This window comes from Anser brachyrhynchus (assembly GCF_964034855.1).
Source record: "Anser brachyrhynchus genome assembly, chromosome: 4".
In the NCBI taxonomy this organism is placed as follows: domain Eukaryota; kingdom Metazoa; phylum Chordata; class Aves; order Anseriformes; family Anatidae; genus Anser; species Anser brachyrhynchus.
This window is the reverse complement of record NC_137698.1, coordinates 46,391,184-46,413,568: the sequence shown is the minus strand read 5'-3', so window position 1 is coordinate 46,413,568 and position 22,385 is coordinate 46,391,184. Positions and strand designations below refer to the sequence as shown.

The following is a 22,385-nucleotide window of genomic DNA, read 5'->3' as shown; positions in this document are numbered from 1 at the left end:
GGTTGAATGTCCACTTCAAAATTTCATTTGGATGTGGTCTTCTGAATTGTGTTTGACTTTTTCCCCGTTCATCAAGATAATTAAATGTTTAAATTCTTTCCTGCAGACTGCTTGTAATTTTCCTAGGTTGGCACTTAACCGAGATTCTTGGCTTCATCACTGAAGTTATTAATGAAAACATTGATGAGCATGAAGCCTTGACAGACTCTCTCAATTTCATTTGACAGCTTGGTGGTGAATCACTAATTCCTAGAGTACAAGTTTCCAATGAGTTGTGTAGGAGTTTAAAGAACATTTGTTCTTGCTTAAGGAAATGTGGCATATTATCAAAAACCTTACAAAAGTCAAAATATTTATGCCTACTGCTTACCCCTTCTATCATAGGCCAACAACTACTGTCAAATAAAGAAAATTAATTGGTTTCATAAATTTATATTGGTAGTTTCCTACCAGCTTATTATCCTGCTAGTGCTTAGAAACTGATGATTCAGTCATTTATATTTGGGGTGAATAAAAGAGATGTAAATCTATTTCCTTTACAACACTTTCCTCTTTTGATACCAAAAGAAAAATGTAAGTTAAAGCAACACTCATCTTTCTTGTATGTATGAAAAGTAAAAATTCAGTAAATGTTCTGTGATGACACGCATCTTTGTAGCTCTTATCACCTCAGCCTAGTTTCTGAAAGTCTTGGAAAAAAAAGCCTTGAATTACAGAGTAACTAACAGTGGAAGAGACCTCTGAGGGTTCAATTCCCCGTTTAATGTGAGGCCTACTTGGTTTGCACATGGCTTTGGCCAGTCAAGATTTCAGGGGACGCAAAAAAGAACTATTTGGGTTGAATTAAAACAGGATGCGGTAACATACTTTGCATTAAATCGTTCTGTCTTCCCTTCAGTTTCGTTATCTTTCCTGCTCATATTCTGCAACTTCTCTTCTCAAATACATAACAGGAACTGAAAGGTTCATTGTATGCTTCTTTAATTCACTTATTGTGTGGGAGAGAGAAGGGGGGCTTAATTTTTTATTTCAAGAGTATCTAGAAATCCACTCTAGTTTTCCCTTCACTTTGCTGGAGAAATCATTGAAGGCCTCCTGACAAACAGATGGACAGCAATCTTGAAATTGATAAGATTCAACCAAGACTTTGACTGTGTTTGCTGGTACTGTCCTAAGTAGCTGATCCAAGCACAAAAAACTGAGAAAAGAATTACTGACAGGTAAAAAGAGCAGGTAGATTGTGATAGTGAGGATTAGAATGAACTTCTCTTTGGGGCAGAGATGTCTAGGATCTCAGAAAAACGTTTTGCAAAGCTAAGTCTAGGAACAGAAATCTTGAGGGGGAAAAAAAAAAGTAATTTTTTGGTTGAACACAAATGCTTTCAGGACATTAAATCAGGCACATACTTCACATCTGCCTCAGAGTGCTTGCTGCTTGTAAAGTTATGCACACTGTGTTGGTGTATTTTATCACTCTCCAGATTCAATTTACAGGCAGAATTCCTTTCTCCTGTCATATCAGGATCCAAGCAATTTTCTGATCAATACTCCAAGCCAAAAAAGACCATAATTTTCCAGAAGAAATAGAAACTTCATAGAGCAAAGCCAAATCCTAATAAGAAATAGAAAAGCTTCTTCATCTTGTTGTTACTGTCCATAATTCAGTTATCAGCATTCAGACAACAGGTTGTGGGGGGAATGTTTCTTTCTGCTTGTTTCTTTCTGTTCTAAGTTGGTTGCTGTCACGTAATATTTGTGCTCCACATATCACACATTTCTTTGACAAGCTGATACAACAGTATCCTGGAATGTTGAATATGACGAAGTTTCAAGTTACTGCAGATTTCTGCTCCTAATGCACAAAGAAAATTACAAGATTTTGAATAACAGTTTGAGAGATGTGTGCTTGTTGAAAAATTACTCCCAGATATTTATAATACTGACAATTACTCCCTACCACTTATAATACTGAAAAAATTCTCATTTTTTTTCAGAACAGACTTTGTGTATCAGCCATCTGCCACTGACTTTAGCTATCAGCTACTATTGAAGCACGGTTTCATCTTTCACTAAGGATTAGCCCATGCCATTCTCATCTGATAGTCTTGCCCATCCATATATTTAACACCTTATTTTTAAATGTCTCTTTCCTGGTTATAACATAGAGATTATTATTCTCAGAGGTGATGAGGAGATGATCTGTATGGGTATGAGAGGAGCATTCCATTAAATCTTCCAATAAGCTCCGAAAGGGATATAAACTCTCTTTGTTGTGGGTGCAGCTGAATCTTTTCTGTTCTCTTCTTTTGCCAGGAAGATATGAGTGGCTGGAGTGTTTGATGCTATATATAACTAGTTGATGTCAGCTGGATGCCAATCCCTTTGAAGAGGATCAGCCCCCAGTTTGTCTCGGTACTAGGTACCATGCAGATCCAAGCACAAGGGTAGAAACCATCCTGGACCAGGCAGGTCATCCCCATTCATAACTAACTCCTGAAGCTTCAACTAAAGGGTTGAGAACGCTTTTATCTGCACAACAAAACAGTAGGGTAAGTGTATTGTTTCCTGAAATATTTTGACATTGTCTGTCCTACAAACTATCAGATAAAAGACATTTATGTAACCTCTTGACTCTGCAATTGAAAAGATGTTTATTTTTTTACCAAGTTTGCACTTTCTTTAAAGATGCCAGAGCATCTTATTTAGTTCCTCAAATTCTTTATTAGATTAAAAAAAAAAATCAGAATAACATTTCTGAAAACATACAGTAAGCTATAATTAAAATATTAGTTATGAATTTAAATCTTTTAATATAATGTGTAGATGTGAGAAGGCCTAGATCGCTGACACTGATTTTGCTACAAAATGTGTGTATCCAACTCAAAGTTCATTCCTTGGAACTTTCTATCCATCAGAATACATCCTAGCATCTGTCTGCAAGCAAAAACTGCAGTGCATTTTGCATAGTTAAAACCACTGTATTTCTAGATCAGGTATAACTAAATTCAGTATTCAGCCATTCTAAACATGCTATCAGAAATTAAAGTTGGCTTACTACCGCAAGCTGGCTCAACAATATAAAAATGTGTGTTTTCTTTCAGCAAGGAAAAATCATATCAGAAAATCACAATGTTATCACATTCTGCCATGGTCAAAGAGAGGAAACAACAAGCATCAGCCATTATGGATGAAATACACAGAAATGGTATAGCGCTGAACCCAACTTACTCTATATGCACTGTCCTCTAGCCCTCCCTAAAATATTTTTAATCACAGAGTTTAACTCTCTTACAGCTTTGTCTCTGGGTGTTTTGCCATAAATAATCTTGGGGGAGTATCATGCTGCCTATGGTAACTAATCCTTTTGTAGTTGCCTCTTTTCATTTGAAAGCTATTTTCAGATGAACAACTGCTGTGAAGGAATGAAGTAATCTAACAGCTGATGTACATTCTGCTAGGATAGCCTTTCAGAATATTATTTGGGGTGAATAACATGACTTCATTCCATTTTAAAAGGCTATCATTTGAGAAACATGCTGATCTGTCTGTATCCTCTTCTTTTGCTCTGTTTCACTTTGCTTTTTCATAAGAATGATATAAAATTTTGAAACAACTGTTTACAGCTCTGTTCCTTCCATGCATAATTAATCTTTGTAACTAACAAAATTTACTAGAAATGTGGCAATTTTCTCTAGTGCATAGCCACCACTCTTCTGTTGTTGCACTGATGAAAATGCAGACACTTATAAGAAGGTAGCTTGATTTGCAAAAATGGGTTCTTAAAAAAAAAGTAGGCTTCTAGTGTGACACCTTCAGAAGCAATGAACTCATCTGGGAATACAAGTCTTCCTGGCTTTCACTTGGTATGTGCTGGATGTTTTTGGAGATTTTTCCAATACTCCCTATGAATGTTTTTTATCATCTATGAAAAATACCGATTTTTTATAAGTGATAAACACCCCACAAGTCTCACTGAAAAAAAACAAAACAAAACAAAAAACACAAACAAAAACAACCAACAGGGAGCTCTGTTAATATTTAGATTTTCTGATAATCATACTGCCTACATGGGAAAAACACTGGACATTACATTCCAGTACTGAAAATCTTCCTTGGGTCTTTTGCTCCAAAGAATTTGGGGATGTTTTTTGTACTCACTAATTGACCAGTCTGATTGCAGGAAGAGTAGGACCAGATACCTAAAGAATTCAGAAAAAAAAGAAGCTACAAGTTTCAGTGGCTGGTCCTAGTCCTGATATTTTCATACTTTTTTCTATACTTTCTATTTCTAAGCAAATACCTCTTCCCTCCTTCCATTCTCCACTGAACACACACTTAAGTCTGAAACCCAGCCTGCCCTTACAGATTTCATTAGAATTCCATTATTTTTCCCACTGAAAACCCAAGTATTATACGTGCCTGAAATTGCCTGTAAGCTTTTCATGGCAGAAAATCTGTCTGTCATATGTTTGTTTAGATCCAGGCATTTCATGTGGTAAATGTTACTGTTCATAGTAATACTAATAAATGTACCATACAGTTCTGGAAATCATTGGAATTACTGGATAATCTGTGCTGATGCTTACATTTACTTTACATTATCTTTGGTTTCATTATTTATGTATTATCAGATTTGCTGTCAAGTTTAGATTTATACACATAGATACTACAGTTTATTCTACAAGATATGGTATGATACAGGGCCACTGAAGGCAAATACAGACTCTTTAAGTGTATGTTCTAGTTCTATGTCTTGGATGTCTGGGATACTTACCGTTAAAAAAAAAAAAAAGAAATTACATGAAATTTATGTGATAAGAGTCTGAAATTTATAACTGTAAAAGCTCAGTGAAACCAATTTAGAAACAGAGTATAACCAAAGCCATAATGAGACAAAGCATACACTAGTTCTTTGGGACCAGATCTTGGAAAAATCAGGGATAAATCTGTTTTTTAAATGACTAAATTCAGCTCTTTTAATTTTTGAGAATTTATTTTTCCCCTAATTGTTAATTGAGCAAGTTTAACCTGAGACAAACTGCTGTCTTTCTGGGTTTTGCATCACTATTAGTAATGAAGATTCTGTACCTGGAAATTGCATGAAAACTAAATTTCATCCAGTAAAGAACCTACCTTATTTCACAGACCTATGAAACTCTCCAGTGTTAACAGAGGTAAACAGTAATAGAAGATTCTGTAGTGCAAGTCCCTGTGGCTAGTAACGACACTCAGAAAGTATACCTGATATGTTCTTATTTTAACCCCTTTTATTATAATGCTTTCAGGTAAACAGTTAAACTCCTTGTAAAAGAAAAAAAGAAAAAAAAAAAAGCAGAAACAGTTGTGAATAAGATACAAAGTCATCCAAGTTTTTACCAGTGTCTCAGTTCTGGGCTAGGTTAGTAATGACTGAAAGCCCACATCTACCTGTGGTACATGACTTTGTGTTCTAGTGAAATCCTACATGTCCCCACATGTTGCAGTAATAGACACTACCTGTAAACCCTCTTACAGTGTTAGAAGAGAGAGGAATGTGATCACCTTCCTAAACCCCTGTTTTTTCTCTGGCTGACTTTGCTTAATTTTAAATTTCCTAAGTCTGACTGGCTGAGGTATACATGTATATATGTATGTTTGAGGAAGCCGTTAGCATTCAATTACACTTAAATGTCATGTCTAGTTCTGTCCTATTTCTTACATTAATTCTTCAGTAGCTAAATGATCTTTTATGATGGAGTTACAAATTCTTATTTCTGATACTATGAAAAACTATATCATATACTATAGTGCTCATTATTAAAATTTATAATCCAGATGAAGGTATTTAGAAGATTGTAAACTGGAAGATTAAAAGCGATTGGGGGGAATGCAGGAGAAAATAGATAAATTATATTTAAATGAAATCTGTTAAGATTTTAAGGGCAGGATAGGGAGGGCTTGGCAAGAACAAATAAAAAAATTAAACTAGAAAGTTAAGATGAGGATTGAACTACGAATTAAACTTCCAGTATGAATGCCCATTTATGAAGAGCACTTGGAGATGTTTTCTTCCTATCATCCTCTAAATGTCCCCCTTTTCTCATTCTTCATCACCTTTCCTGCAGTGACACTGAAACAATCCCTAGACACATTATAAAACCAGACAGCAGATTAGATTTTAGTTGGCAGGGGATTCAAATAAACTTAACACCTATGCTTCTGGGATGCTGACTAGACACACAATAGTACACAACTGTAGGTTACAAAGTACCTTGGAGCCTACAGTAAACATTAACAAGAACAGCACGTATGGAAGGGAACAGCAAGGCCCAAAATAGTTAACATCCAGCATGTCCCAGAAGAATACTGAGTGGTTTGGATAGAGAACTGCAATCATCTTGGCGCCCCAGTCTCTTAGGACTTACATATTAACCACTCTGCAGACAATGAAGAAAAGCTTTTTCTACATGAAAATATTGCTGATCTGAAAGGTAAACTTCTCATCCCTTACTAATATAAAACCATTCAACAGTCCATGCCCCTGGAGTAATCTTGAAAAATAAGAACATCAAAATATGAGTTGTGGGTCAACATTTCAGGCTGCAGGCCAATAACTAGTGCACTTATCTCAACCACAGAGCCAAAACCCCAACACTATCTGTCACTGATATGGCTGTATTGGACAAGCTGAGTCATTTTCTTCCATGTTAAGAACTCCCTGTTTTGTAGCTACCCCTTAAATATCAGAAGGGTGTTAGGATTCTTTGTGCGTACTATTTTTAAAGCAGAAGTCCATGCTCCGGCTCATGATACAGTTAGCCTGCTCTTGCTCCAGTGAAATCTACTGCAAGCATTTGACTGAAATAAGTATGAACAAAAGTGGATCAACAGTGATGAACTCCACGGCCACAAACCTGTTTGATTTAGTACGTAGAAATCCTGTACAGCTTGGACTACATAGTTATTGCACTGATCTCTATTACATTTTCCTAAATGTAAGCAATCCACATTGCTTTTCCATCATAAAGTTACTAGGAGACATATGCCATGTACTCCAAATGAAAGTCTGAAACTAAAAATAAAACCATCTTTTTATTTTTTTCCCCCAGCATATGCAAAATTAATTTTGACATTAGGGACCTATCCAGCTAATTAAACTGGGAGTCTGCTTGCCATGGAATCAAGATACAGTATTTTACATCTAATTTGCTTTCATTTTGTTTTAATGCATTAAAATGTATGTTGAAGTTCATAGTTTTAAATCCTGTAGATTATTAGAATATGTAAACAATAGGAGGACTTATTATTAAAGAAATAACAGAATGCGATACTGAATAAGTGGATCAAAGAAACACACTGCACCTATTTGATATAATCCTCAAAGCATATTGCACCTTCCCATTTTTCTTCCTGAAGTTTATCAACTGAGAACAGTTTCAACTAATAAAATGGCAAATATTAATATAAGTGGCAATAGGAAATGATTTTCTTGAAAATTCAGTTTTTACTATATGATCTAATTATTGTTACATTTGTTCAATTCTACTAAATTCTAAGCAGAAATAAGTTAATACAAAAATAGTTTGTTCAGTGTTGAAGTTACTGTATTCCAAGGTCCAAGCCTTGTCTATAGGTTGAGGACACCTATTGAGAGAGTTCAGTCACTCAGCTTGCTCATTGCCACCAGCACCCCAAACTCCAGAATATCACCACAGAGATGATCGGTACTTTCTGATATTCCGTGTTCTCTATTTACAGTCTCAAATGATCTCCTCTCCCTCTGCTTATGTACCTTCATTTTCAAATCCCTCAACGGTGAATAAACTAATACTGCACCTAATAATTCAGTATCTGATAGGGTCATTTTAAGAAGACTTGCTTGTAACTTTCCTCTTAGAGAGAATAAAAAATAAAACATTCTAAATCTATCGTTTCCTAAAAGCATGTTGTAATTTGTTCTGTCTCTCGTTTTCAACACCTTAAGTTTTATTTTGAAGGTTTCTTTAAAAATAACAAAAAATACAGCTTAATACAGACTTTCTAATACAAACTCTTCTTAAAGTAGAAAATAGCCTAGATTTCAGAAGAAAGCGGGGTTTTAAAGAGTAATTCATAATAAAATGTTTTAAGCAATAAGAAACTGGTAGCTGTGCTTAAAAGGAGCAACCTGCTCATCTACCCAGTGCAGGACAAAAAGTTAACTTAATGTTTGATTTTGGAATGCTGAGGTCAGATAGAATTTTGTTCCTGGTTTCAGCAGAAGCCAGTTTTCACTAGTCTGTGTGCAGGACAATATAGACCTGATTTTCAGAACAGCTGAATGTCATTCAACTGAAATAAATTTGGAGCTTGGGGTGCTTAGCATCTTTGAAAAACAGGTTTGTGGTGTTCTATAATCTGCTCCAAAATTCTAGAAAATGATTAATTTCACTAACACCATATGAAGCTGCCTCGTGTATTAGATAAGTATGCACTGATGTGTTATTGGGTTTCAGGTGTAGGGTACGTGACATCAGGCATTTACAAAAAACAGAGGTATGTATTTATCCATTGTATTTCAGTCTCACCCAGCTTAAACCTTGGAAAAAAGGTCAGCACCCCAAGAGATATCATGGTAGAGGAACTATCGACACTCAGCAACAGAGGCGCAAGACTCTTCAAGAGACGTCAGCGGAGGTCTGACAAATACACGTATGAAAATTATCATTATGTAGCAAACAAGCCAAGAAACGTGAGTATTTGTAAGCACTTATTAATGAAACACAGTGAGACTAGCCTGGGGTTCCCTTGGTGCTCATGGTACATTATGTGCCTGATTTATTTGTAGCTTCAGGAAGAATAAGAGTAAAATACTGTACTACAACAATGCTAATATGAAGTGAGCCATTTGTATCTTATTGGGCTTCTGTAGAAAAATTAAAAAAATCTGAAGACCTTAATACTTCAGGACATCAGATTCAAGTAATTTTCACACAAATCTGATTCAGGTTACTAGTGATCGGAGTTCTTGTCCTGTAATAATGGGCACATTACTGAAAATTAACTAGTTAATGATATTCAAAAGGTTGGGAGAAGTGACGGTCTCTTTTACGTGACCAGTATTTTTATTAAAATAGGGTGGTGGTCTCAACGTAGTTGCCAGGCAGCTATGTGACTCTCAAATGACAGAAATTTTTGAGACTTCTTGCCTGCCTGTCTCAGCAAGGGGACAAACGATGAAGCTTGTCACTGAAAGACAATTATTCTCTGAACTAGGCCCCCAGGAACTGGGTTAAAGCACTAGTGATACCCTGGGAATCCTCATGGCTGGAACTAAATGCACCTGACGTTTGTCTCATTTATTGCCTTTGTGAAATACTTAAACCTTTCTAAACTTTTTGTTTAATCTCTACAAAGAAGGAGAAAAACATTCATAAATTTTATCTGGCTCTCCAATGTTATAATGGTTTATTTATTTAAGCATGAATACTCCATGCCCAGTCTAATAAAGCATGCAAGCAGCCCCTCTACTTCCATTGCAATTTCAAGTCTTTATTGTTTTAAATCCCGCATGTGTGATTCTACGATTATATTAGCATCCAAACCCTACAGAAACCATAGAAAGACTTTGACTGAATTCTTTAATCAAAAACTTCACTTGGAATAAGAAAGATAGTGACTATATGTAACGTATTGTTATGATAAAACCTAAAGTTTGTACTGGTACAAACAGGGAATGAATAATTGATGAACCAAACAGTAAAGCACCAATGGCTTTGCTCAAACTATGTTCAATTTTATTAACGAAACCATATACACACACACACAGACTTGCAATTAAATAAGAAACAATAAAATGAATGCAGTTTTTTGACTCCACGGAATTTTTTTTGTCTTATGGCATCTCATAAGGAGATTTTGGGAGCAGAAAGTAAGATGCATTTGTAATTTACTACTGTCTTGCTAATCCAAATGCTGAAGGATCTCTTTACTTCTTCCCTGGAATTTCCCACAAAAACACATGCATACTGCACAGTCATTATGACATTCTGACATGGGAAGAAATGATGTCTCTCTGGTTTCTGTTCCACTCCCTTACATGCCTATTTAGCCACTACTGGTGATATCTTCACCAACGTTATGATTCTGGCTGCCAAAATTAATATTTCTAACATATCTTAGGATTGCTCCAAACCATACTGCCTTGATCTTTTTTGTTTATTTGTATGTTTCAGGTTAAAACAAGTATAGTTTTTTGCTTTCCTACTTTAAGAAACTCATACTCTGGAACTGTCTATATTTAAATTACTTTTAGCCTATGTGTCATAGCTAAAATAAGATACTGACTTCTTATGAGACTCCCATCTATATTTATGCAACAATGATTAAGCCTTTAGATGTTTCCTTAGAACTGATGACCCAATAGGAGGGTGGAAAATAACAGCATATCGTTAATCTCCAGAAAGTGACCTGCACTGAAGTTGTTATTTCTATTATAAATACAGGAAAAGAAAAGCCCAAACAAAAGCAATTCAACAAATGCAGTGGATTTTCAACTGATATAGGAAGAAAACCTTTGAAGAATCAGTGACTTGAAACTCATATGCCTTAAACCTGCCAGATTTCTCGAATCTTTGGGCAGCAAGGGGGCCCTGTCTGGCACATCACAACTTCTAGCATCTAGTGATCCATGGGCTACATGTTATGGGCCCCCCTGCCAAAGTGACCATCTTTACTCTTTGCTGTGAACTACACAGCCCACAGGCACAGGTAGATATAGTGGTGACTGGTATGACCAGCAGATGGGATGAAATCTCTTCTTAGACTACCTATTAATATTCAAATATCCCCAATTTTGGAAACGGTCAGAAAACTTAGTTGGATGGTAACGAAGCTTCAGGAGTCTTGTTCTAGCTCCCAACACCCCCAATCCTTTGAATAAAGCCATCACACATTTGAAATACAGACATTTAAAATTGTGCTGTGATACCATTCTTAACACTGATAAATTATTCTTTTGCTTACATAGCCATTGTAAGAAAGTTGTGAAACTGTTTCATCTTCTGGGTAACAGCCAGAAAATCCAGAGGAATGCTTCTAGCAAAAAGGGTACCTAACAGCAGGACAGTATGCCTTTGGATAATATACCCTGGGTCTCAGATCTGGCCTGTAAGCTGGAGTAATATTCCATCCCTCAACAGAGAATCACAGAGGAACTCATTTTTTGCCTGTGCTATCAGTGATATTTATTTCTGTTTGAATGCAGCGTGGAGAGCCCATGCAGGGTGTTAAAATGGATGGCCTCAGTGTTGAAGGAATTCCCCAGCATGCCCCAATGACACCTCCTAACACACCTGATCCCCGGAGCCCACCGCATCCTGACAACATTGCCCCAGGTAATAGATGAATTTATAGACATGAAATGCATTTAGTACCCAACTCACAGCAGACGAAGGAGCTCTTTCTAAAACAATATAATTATCAATAATTTATTAATAGAGTTACTATTAGAAATCCATAAATTGAGTCAGATAATTAATCAGAATCTCCCATGGAAATTTAAACCAGTACAGTTTAGTTGCTTCTGTTCGTTCTTAACGATTTGATATGCCCTTTGTACTACCTTTCCCTCAACTGAAGGCATGCATTATTATCCAGTGAGACTGCTCATATATTTATTGATCTTATAAACATTGAGAAACAGATCCTCAGACTTTAAACCAGATTAATATACTGACTTTTCAACACCCTAGTTTCTAATGTACAACACACTGCTTAACAATCTGAAAGATATCCATTGTAGTTTAATTACCTGTAAATGGACATCTGAAGTCATTGCAAGTTTTGCTGGAACCCTTTACAGATAAGTAACTTAAACTGGAATTTGCCCCTGGCTGTATACACTGTTCTGCTTTATTTAAGTCCTTAACTGTGAGGGTACTGTTGTCTTTATTTAAAGCAGTGAGCTACAGGAAGGCCTTAATTTGTATTCTTTAAAGACTAGAGAAGGCTAATTTGTTTTAATTAATTTATTCAGTGATATAGCCCTTCTTCCTGTTTATGAATTATCCATGAGCAGACTGTGGTTTTTACAAATTCATTCTTTGTTCAGAATTACTCAATGCATGTTTTGTGCAGACCTTTTCCAGTCTATGTAAACTAGGTCAATGCTACTCTGTCAGTGACAGCTAAGGCTCTCTGCATCCATGGGCCAAATACAATGCAAACTGAGGTAATTCCCATTGCTAAAATATGATACAAATCTTCAAGTTTTCTTTAGGCAAGAAATATTTATTCGTGGTGAAAGGAGTATTTACTAAACCACAGGGCTTTTTTTTTTTTTTTTTTTAAGCTTACAAGAGGCAACAGCATTAATTTAAAGAGCTAGATGTCATGTGAGGGTAAACAGGAAAACAGATTTCCCTTGTTTTTCAAATAAATACTATAAACTCATATGTTAGAATAATCCCTTGCTGATTCTAATTCTTCAACTGATTCTAATTCTTCAAACTGCACAGTAAGGTCTGGGCTTTTTTCCCCTTATGTTTATTTGTGCCATATTGTACTTGGCTTTAGAAGAAATCACACTGAATAAGGAATTCACGTGTTTAGTAAAATTCTGATCAGAGCCTGATTCTCAGATGACTATACAGAGAAAAAAAAAAAAAACACTGATTGTTCACTTTTTTACATGATTAAAAGGACCAAAGAGCCAAGTAGGTTGGACATTTTAAAGCATCAAAGGGAGGCAAAAAGTCTGCTAGAATGGCTGGGACCCTAACTCCTTTTAATGTTTTTGGTAAATCTCACGCAAAGACTATTGAATCATCTTACTTTTAACCAAAAGGCTGTTTTTAAAATTTGATTGTTAATTCAGCCCAAGGTCTGTGTAGATGTGCTCCTTTTTCAAATAGATGCTTATAATGATAGAAACAAACTTAAATAAAACTAAAATAAACTTACCCTCAAAAGAAGAGTAGATAACTTCAGATCAGTTATCTAAAAGGCTACAAATACCTCCTGTGAGTTTTCTGGTTTTATGTTGCTTTGGTTAACTCACTTGATTCAATTGTTCACTTTAACTAACTGTGAAATAATGGTATATTACTTCCTGTTTACATAGGATGATGGTAAGAAAGCAGAAAAATCAATATACTGTTATACTGGTTTTACCTTGATCTCCTTGCAGGATATTCTGGACCACTAAAAGAAATTCCTCCTGAAAAGTTCAACACTACTTCTGTGCCAAAGTATTATCAGTCTCCTTGGATAGAAGCCATTAGGGATGATCCAGAGCTGCTGGAGGCTTTATATCCTAAACTTTTTAAACCTGAAGCAAAGCCAGAACTGCCCGACTACAGGAGCTTTAACAGGTAATTTTGAGTGAACACTGACTTTTATGGAGCAGAGAAAAATTACTATGAAATGAAATGTATCCACTGGCTGTAAAAAGACCCATGACCTGTTTTTGCAAGTATGCCCATAAGCATGAACAAACAGATTACAGGTAGCAAACAAGAGCTTTAAGAAGGTAACTAGTTTCTCTCAAAGTGTGGACCCAAAATTAAATTCTAGAACCAAGAATATAAGATTAATTATTGAAAATATTGAATGAAAAAGAGAAAGAAAGAAAAGAAAAACAAACAAACAAAACAAAACAGAGAAATAGAAGTATCAGAATCCAGTGTACTGAATAAACGTGAAAAATGGGATATAGCAACGCCTACAGTATTCCTGTTGACTTTGGCAGGTACGGGATCATGACCTCATAAAACCTACCAGGGAAACTCTCAGTAAACACTTGGCTTGTAAACAGTGTAATGCAAACCACATATACTTTTCCTTTCTATTTATTAATTTTATTTATTTACTTATTTATTTTACAACTCACACTCTACAGGCTTACATTTTTAGGCAATGATACTACAATGAACTCTATCCATCTACCAATCCCTCAGACTAGACAGTTAGAAGCTTGCATTTTTTACCACATTTAACTTTTTTTGCATCTTCGATAACCTTTGGTAACAAATCAACAGATGGAACATTACAAGCAGACTTGAAAAAACATTTGAAATAAAAGGGGATCTGTCACTGAAGTTATTTGCATAGTAGGTAGTATACTGAATACTGAGGCTTTCAGTGGAACTTCTTTATATATTGACAATAGTGAGTTTGGAAATACTTTGAAAGTTTTAAAACACATTCTTAAGTCCTTTGCTTTAATTCAAGTCATTCACAGTATCTTTATATATCAAAGTCATGGACAATTTTTCACTAAATGATCCCCGGTGAGCTCCAGACACCTGAGACAAACCAAAACCCCTTTGTCAAAACATCAAATAGATGGCAATCTACTAAAAAAAAAAAAAAAGAAAGAAAGAAAAAAGGCATGGCAATATAAACACCACAAACATCACTTACATTCCTGTCATAGAGGCAGGCCTCAACTATGAGTATAAGGAGAAAAAACTCCACAATACAACATCAAAGTTGGCACTGCAGACACTACATTAATTTTTACTTCCTAACAGCAATACACATAACAAGTGTGTAGCACACTCTTGTCAGCAAACAAAATAACGATACAAGTCAGAGAGATGAGCCACAGCTGCCAATGTTGGAACAGTAGCAGCACAGTTTATGTACTATGGTTATTGTAACTGAAAAAGAAGAAAAAAAAAGCAAAAAAAAAGCCAAACATATATATACATAGAAATAGAGCCAGAATCAGTAGTCCCTCACACAAATGAGATTTTGAGTCCAGCATACAAGTCATCACTGTTGAAAGACAGAATCAGACAGGGCACAGAAGCTCCATTAATAGGGATATGTGTCTTGAGACAGTATCTGATAGCTTCTTTGTGAATTTCTGGATGCTTTGTTGTCCCATAATCTGTTAGTTGTCCTCTATACAACACTAACTGTTCAGATTTCTTTCTATGAGGATTTGCTCTGTGTATGATATGGCAGAACCATGGTTCACCACAGTCCAAATTTGTTGAACATATATGCATTCATTTAAGGGAAAGGTAAATATTCATCCTTGGAACTGCCATAAAAAAAAAAAAAACTGGCATGCAATTCTAGATCCAGATTATGAAACTGGTAAATTGAAAATGCAAGAGATATAATCCATGATATTTAAACAAAGCAACCACTCTCCTCACTGAAAAAAAAAAAATCTACATCCACAGCAAAATAAAAGGATACCTGGTGAACCTAAAAAAGCTGTTTGATATATACGATGCACTCAGACTTATGTTTTATAGCAAGAAAAACTAGATCCAAAAGAAATTAAGAACTTGCAAAATTGCAGTTCAAGATACTAGCCTATTGGAGAGGATCTCAGAGCCATGAGTTATGTGTCTACACTCCTAAAAATGCATAGGAGAGTGGGGTGACTGGTTATGGGATTCAGTACAACCAGCACACTGTACCTGTCAAGCTAGCCAAAAGAAAACATTACAGAGAATGCTTCATGTGACTTAAATTCCTCTTTGTCAAGGCCATCAACACCTAATCATTACTGCCTATCTTCAGGTCAGGGCTAGATCAGGGGCTTCCTTTCCAAAAAAAAGAGCAGAGGTCACATGTATTCTTTAAAAATGCATACTCAGGAATAAGGTTAATTTCTTTGGAAAGAGCATTTTCCTAGGATGTGGCCAGCCTGGGTTTATTTCTAAAGGAATGTCAAACCCTGAGAAGAAGTATAACAACCTGGCTCCAGGCTCTTCCAAGGAAGAGGTGGGAACATATTTCACTTCCCTTATTAAGACTCGTACCACAATACAGAAAATAGTAAACTTATTTGGGCCAAAGGGCCATCTTTTCTTCTCCAGCTGAACAATCTTTTTTCTCTAGCTGAACAATTAAGTAGCTCACGTGGAGAAAGAGAAACCAGGGTCTATATCTGAGTTCCCACATCTTTTCATGTACTTTCTTTAGTTATTCCTTACAGTAAAGTAAATAAATATTTAGAAGCAGAAAACAAGACCTACACCTCTCTGCTATTAGTTGTTCAGCCTGATGTCTAGGCTAAGATTCATACTCTGTCTAATCCAATTAAATTTATATTTTTGGGTAGCATTTGTGCTTCAATATGAAGGGCTTCAAGCCCTTTGGAATATTCTATGTGAGCAGTTAGGTCCATTCTTACAAAGACATCTCTTGCAAAACAGCTCTGGTCATGTTCATGCTATTATTTGACAGAGATTCAACAGTACTAGCCATGGTCGTAGAGTGAAAATGCTTTTACTGAAAGCTTGCTGCAGTAGTATATTGTGTGTTTTCAGGAGTGGAAGTTCAAGCAAGATTTTATTAATTAGAGAATCACAGATGAGTTTTGGTATAAGATAGGTGCAGCTGCCAATATAGCTAAGTAAGATCTGAGCATTTGCAGAAGGAAAACTTTCGGGCATCTCAGGAACTTAGCAGCCTATGGGTTTTGGGCGTAGAGTGAAGTATCTCTTGGACTTTTATGTCTGTATCATACTAAGCTATTCTGTGCATCTAGGTCACAGCATCCTTGATTTCTTTAATTGCAGTCTTGGAGAGAAAGCAAATGATAGTGTATTAAACAATCGAAGTATGATATAATGACGCCTTTTTTCTTTTTATCAGTGAGGGTATCAATCAAGGCTTTCTATCATGATTCATCATTCAACAAAGTGCCATTATGTCTCTTCTCCTGCAAAACACTAGTACAGTCATCGTTAGTCAGAACGGGGTGTGGTTAACAGTAAGTGTGATGCATAGGACTTCCCAAAGGAAACGGGCCTCAGATTCTACCCAGTTCATTCATTTGTATCTGTTAAAATGACACTTGGACTTTCCTGGACATATTCAGGTTCCTTTCAGTTTTCTTTGTTCCAGGACAAACTAGCAACATGACTTTAGCAGCTAGGGACCTCAGCTGTGTCCGAACAGCCCCACACAAACATGGCGTAAAAGTTTACTCAGTACTCAAGAGCACTCAGGGTTTTTTTGTTTGTTTGTTTGTTTGTTTTTCTCCACTGCCAGCAACATGGCAACTCTGGACCAAGTACCAATACAAATTTTTTTGTCATTGGCTTTAACAGTAGCAGAATCAGGACTATGGAATTCACAGAACTATTAGTTGAGGTCTCGTAGGCATTTTACACTGCATGGATCTTGCAATTCCGGCAGGTCAATGAAGGAAGAAGCATTGGAAGCAACCAATAAGCACATTTTCCTTCTGAGGCAGGGCTTTCTGTGAGGCAGCCAGCAATGGCTGAATTGCAGATAGTACTAGGCAGGGTACATGCTCAGAGAAGCTGGGTTCGGAGGGTTTCTGTAACAGACTCTTGAGACAAGGCTACCCTTTCTCTCCTAGATGAAAATGAATCTGCTAGCAGAGAAATACTCCAGAACAGAGACATGTCACCTGATTTCCTCTTGTTGGTTTATTTCTTACTAGAAAATTAACATTTGTTGAGAAGTTTGTAATACCAGTTCATTTAGTACCTTTATTCCATCTGCTTTCCTGAAGCTGGATAAAATGTCAAAGGTACGATTATGAATGACACACAAAGCACTACATCTTGCTCACATAAGACAAGCAAGTCTGACTGGTTCTGCCTCTCCTACCAGATAAATTATTGCTCAGCTTTCTCAATTCCCAAAGACTACTGTTTCAAAAACACTACAGGAATCCGGTCCATCTGGACTGGGCTCTGCTTATATTGATTAATGGATTCTGAACTCTGTTGTAAAAATGCTGAGAACCAGATCCTCTAAGGAATTTTGGGTGCCTAACTCCAAATGATGTGAGAGATTAGTGGAAGCTCAATGCTTAGCCAGTTCCTTAGCATCTAAATACCTTTGTGAAATTGGCATTAAATCTTGCATTAAGCTACCCTGAAGCTCTGAGTATTTTGCAGGGTCAAGTTCTCTGTTCCTATGTCTCCTTTTAGCACAGAATTAACAATAAGAAGAATGTTCACAGAATGACAGTCCCATTTTTAACAGTGAAACTCGCGTTTTTCATAATGCGATGTAATAGAAGGTGTTAATCCAATACAGTTAAAACATTTCTTCAAACTTTCAAAATCAACAACTAGTCTCCCATGCTGAGACAATTCAATGTTCAATAAAACAGACTAAGAACAAAAAGAAGAAGCCCTACTAAAACAACAGTTAAACACGGTTGTGCCTGATAACATTAAATCACACATCTACTTTTTAGGAATATGCGAAGTGATTACTAAACAGTCTCTTATACTTGTGCCACTTCCTATGGCTCTGAACCAGCATTTCCGCCCTTATTATGAGCAGTGACTACTGGAATTTTTACACAAGTTTTAGGCTTCTATACAGTGAATCAGAGGTCAAGTGATACAATTGATGTCCACACAACAGAGGTCATTATGACAGCACGTTGTCAGACAAGTTATTGCTCACAAAAATATACTGCTGCTATAAAGGAAAATTAACATCTAGTAGCCAATTACTATACTCTCCTTTATGTTGATTACCATGTGCTTCTGCCTAGCATGCAAGAATGGCCCCTCTGAGGCCAGATTTTATATAGGAACAACATGTTTTTTTTTTTCCCCACAAAATATATTTAAATTTCTGTAGAACACTCTTGTTTCTGTTACCTACAGAAAATTCCTGTACATAAAAGCAAAAGGTACTACAAGAAGGAATTTTAACACTATAGAATTGTTTGGGATTTTATACAGCTATTACTGTTCCATTCATCTTGATTATTCCTTTGATTTACATATTGATGAGAATTAAATATTACGACAATGTGAGACTGTGTATCTTAATTAGAGCAGCAATTAAAACAATCTTTATTATCCTGTAAGACGCAGATCACTACATTCACTCTGTGCCAATTACCAAGCAATTATTTTTAATCAGTATCATACAGTATCCAATTTGGCACTGTGACCTAGAAGACAAGAAAAGCTTGACACCACAGGCACTTTGTATAAAGAACTCAGTTTTGACCTCAAGAGAGTTTAATGCCTGGACTAGTTACTGCTGCAAAATCATATCTTCAATTGAGAGAGAGTTTTAGAGCTTAATTCAAAGCTGTCCTCTTCTCTCCCAAAATATGCATGCCCAGAAATTTCATGATTTTTACATCTTGCAATATTGACCTTTGGAATTAACACTATCTCTTTATTTTTGTGCACTTAATTCAAAAAAGGTTTTGTTTTATCCATAGTTACCTTGTTGAAAATTTTAGTCAGATCTTCAATTTCTCTCTTTTAGTTTCTGTTGGTAATTATTTCTCTGGGCTTCACCTATAATACCTGGAGCCAGTAGGAATATATACCAGCAGATCTGTTTGGTATCAAACACACAAAACCTACAAGGGCTAGAGGAAATCCATTTAAAAAAATCATTTTCACATGCCACTATATATGTATCTTTGCAGAAGTCAGGTGTTGATGTGTAATTTTAAAATCTTACATCTCTTAACTGGCCAGACTATATCCCAACAAAGTTACAGGTAATCAAAATGCAAAGCACATGTCTGTTTGTTCATGTTTGCTCATACAAAGGATTCCGGAAAAAGTGAGAGACCTCTCCCTCCCCCCTCATCCCCTCAATTTTTTACAGCCTAGAAATCTGAAAATAAATAAATAAAAAGAATTAAGGGAAGTATATGTTAATACTGTTGCTTAAAAATATCTGCAATTGCATGTAGCAGTCAGTTCCTGCTTAGTAATTCGTATCTTTTAGTTTCTCAGACTTACCATCCAAGGGAACACGTACATCTAAATAACATGAAAAATACTGGCTGCAAATTAGGACCAATTTCAGCAAGTGTTTCAAGGTTTAGTTACATAAACATTTTCTTCAGGAACAAAGCTAGAGTAAGAAGTCCTCACCCATTCCCCTCCTTTCCAAAGACTGTTGTCTTTGGCTGTTCCTTTCTGCTTCACATTACACTTCACTGCCTCCTCACTTGTATTGTTATAATTGTTTCAACATAATGATAAAAAACAGATTGCTGTAATAATTCTCCTTTGAAGTGTGTGTTTTGGTTTTTTTTGTGTGTGTTTTTTGTTTGTTTGTTTGTTTGTTTTAATGCAGATCACATAAATGACCCAATTGTATCACATATCCCACATACGTTCTTGCTGGTACAACAATGTGATGCTGAAATATAGTCTAGTGGGAGGAACAGGCTGCTGGGGATAGGAGAAAATGGGGTTAGAACTTCCTGAACTAGTTACCTGCTAGGGAGAGTGTGCTGAATTATGATTTTCAGACTTAGAAATACACTACCAACAAAATAAATTTAGTAACTGTGACTCACCAATGAAAAGGTTTTCTTGCAACAGCTATTTTCCCCTCGGATTTTCTGTCCATTGGTAACTCTGAAGAAGGCTTTATCTATGGGAAAATTTATCAGATATTAAAGACAATTTGCCAGAAAAGCAATTAGCATACTTTTCCCAAAGGTGTTAAAATGTAAACAAGAAATTACATTAAATCTTTATCATTAAAATAGCTTCTATACTTTTGATGCCTGGGAGAAAAATATTTTTTAAATCACATTTTAATTTAATTTCTCTAATATCTACAGAGTTGCCACTCCCTTTGGTGGTTTTGAGAGAGCATCAAAGCTGGTTAAATTCAAGGTACCAGATTTTAATATGCTGATGCTAAATGATCCAAGATTCATGATCCTTGCAAACCCTCTTGCTACCAGAAGATCCTTCAATAGGACTCCTAAAGGATGGACGTCTGAGAATATTCCTGTAGTATTCATTCAGCCTACAGATTCCGACACTGTTCCAGAAACAGAGGACCTGTGAGAGAAGCTGCACTCTATATCATACAAAATGCTGAAAGCTGCACATCCATGTATTTTTGGTCCAAATACTACTAAAGGCTACTGATAAAATCTTTCCCTGGCAGCTGGCATATAAGTCATAATGTCTGATGCAATGTCCCTTCTCTGGCATCTAATTTCATCTGTTAACATAACGTAAATAAAGTAATCTGGCAAGTATTGGCTGCAATATTTTGTACTTGTGTTTATATATTCTTTTACTTCACCAAAAACTACGACTTTTGTAAAATCTTTGCTAGTCATTTCAGAACATGTGCATTAAGATTTAAAAAAAAAAAGTGACACTAATATCAACGAATTTGATTTGATAGATATGCTGATTCTGGTAGAACAATTGAAAAATGCCATGACAGTGCACTCAGTGCACTCCTAGTACTGCCTGCTTGAGAAGAGCTCTGAGGAACCAACCTTTTTTTTCCCAATCACTCTTCAGCCAAAGTTATGTTTGTCATTCATTACTTTGGTGACAGCAAGTTACACCATTTTCTTCTTTTCCTTCTCTAACTCAGCTTTAATTATGGACATCAATGTCCTTGTCATATGGATTTGTTTACGGAAAAAGCAGTAAATTTGTCTATGACAAAGACTACATACTGGTATGAAAAAGTACAAAGGTATTTCCTGGATGAGTCTAGAATGTTTGTTAATCACAACTAAAAAACCTACCAATGACTGGTCACGTCAAACATACCAAATTAGTCTCATTGAGCTATGTTACCACAAATGCATTTGTTAATAGAAAGAAATGTCATATACCTTTCCCCCTACAGCCATAATATCTTTTAGGACTTAAAAGCACGTGAGTTTTCTTGTTCTTGATATGCTGGCAAACTCTGACATTTTAGAAATACAAGTATCGGACTCTTACTACATCCATAACTTCAAAGGAGGTAGGCAAAATCAGTAAAAAGGTGCTGTTCTTCAGTGTCATTTTTCAGGTTACAACTACATACTGGTAAGAGGAAAATACTAGTATAATAATTGCTTGTTCCTAAATACTTTCATGTTTGATAAGTATCCAACATCTGTAGGTTGGACATTCTAACATACAGTTTAATTTGTATGTTTTGAAATAGGAAACAGCTTCAAGCAACAGGCGACTCCCCTTTCATATATCCCAGATGCTTCTCCAGGGCATAATTGTCTCTAAGCATGCACACAACAAACAAGAGCTTTCTGGATAACTCAGCTACCTATTTTTTCTTTAAATCAGAATATTCATAAAGTTTTGCAAGCTCTATAGTGACATGTTAATCAAATTTTAGCTCTAAATGAAACCCACAGAAGATGATGATGGTAAGCAAGTAAAATAATGCTTTTTCTAGATATTTTTCTTACTAAAAGTTTGTTGGCGTTGACCTACAAAAGTGAATATTTCAGCAAGAATCTTGACAACTGAAAAAAAAGAATGTTGGAATGGATTTAGAATGGAAAGACCAACAGAAAATTCTGCCTACATTCTTGTGGCTAAAATGTGTGTCTGTAAAAATGGTTCCTATGTTTCAATTCTGGTTTCAAGGCAGGTAGTTGGCACAGAAAATTGACATCCATTACCTTTAAATTACTTTAAAGTAAAATAATTTTG

The 22,385-nt window shown here is 35.9% G+C and overlaps 1 protein-coding gene and 1 long non-coding RNA gene across 3 annotated transcripts in view; one reads left to right on the top strand and one right to left on the bottom strand.

Moving 5' to 3' along the window:
• Positions 1–22,385, bottom strand: part of LOC308194995 — a 71,263-nt gene that overhangs the window by 41,010 nt on the left and 7,868 nt on the right. The window contains exon 2 of the long non-coding RNA XR_013951127.1: positions 20,261–20,337. This is a non-coding gene — a long non-coding RNA (uncharacterized lncRNA). The remainder of the gene's footprint in view (positions 1–20,260; positions 20,338–22,385) is intronic.
• Positions 1,982–20,969, top strand: MYOZ2 (myozenin 2). 2 transcript variants are annotated; one of them, XM_080591657.1, is made up of 6 exons: positions 1,982–2,549; positions 3,102–3,205; positions 8,541–8,710; positions 11,225–11,354; positions 13,148–13,331; positions 20,531–20,969. In XM_080591657.1, the coding sequence occupies exons 2-6, from the start codon at positions 3,130–3,132 to the stop codon at positions 20,760–20,762; spliced, it is 792 nt and encodes a 263-aa protein (XP_080447783.1). In that variant the 5' UTR covers positions 1,982–2,549; positions 3,102–3,129; the 3' UTR covers positions 20,763–20,969. The 2 variants fall into 2 exon arrangements, with proteins under 2 accessions (XP_080447783.1, XP_080447784.1); XM_080591658.1 differs by lacking the exon at positions 3,102–3,205 and having other exon boundaries at positions 2,303–2,549.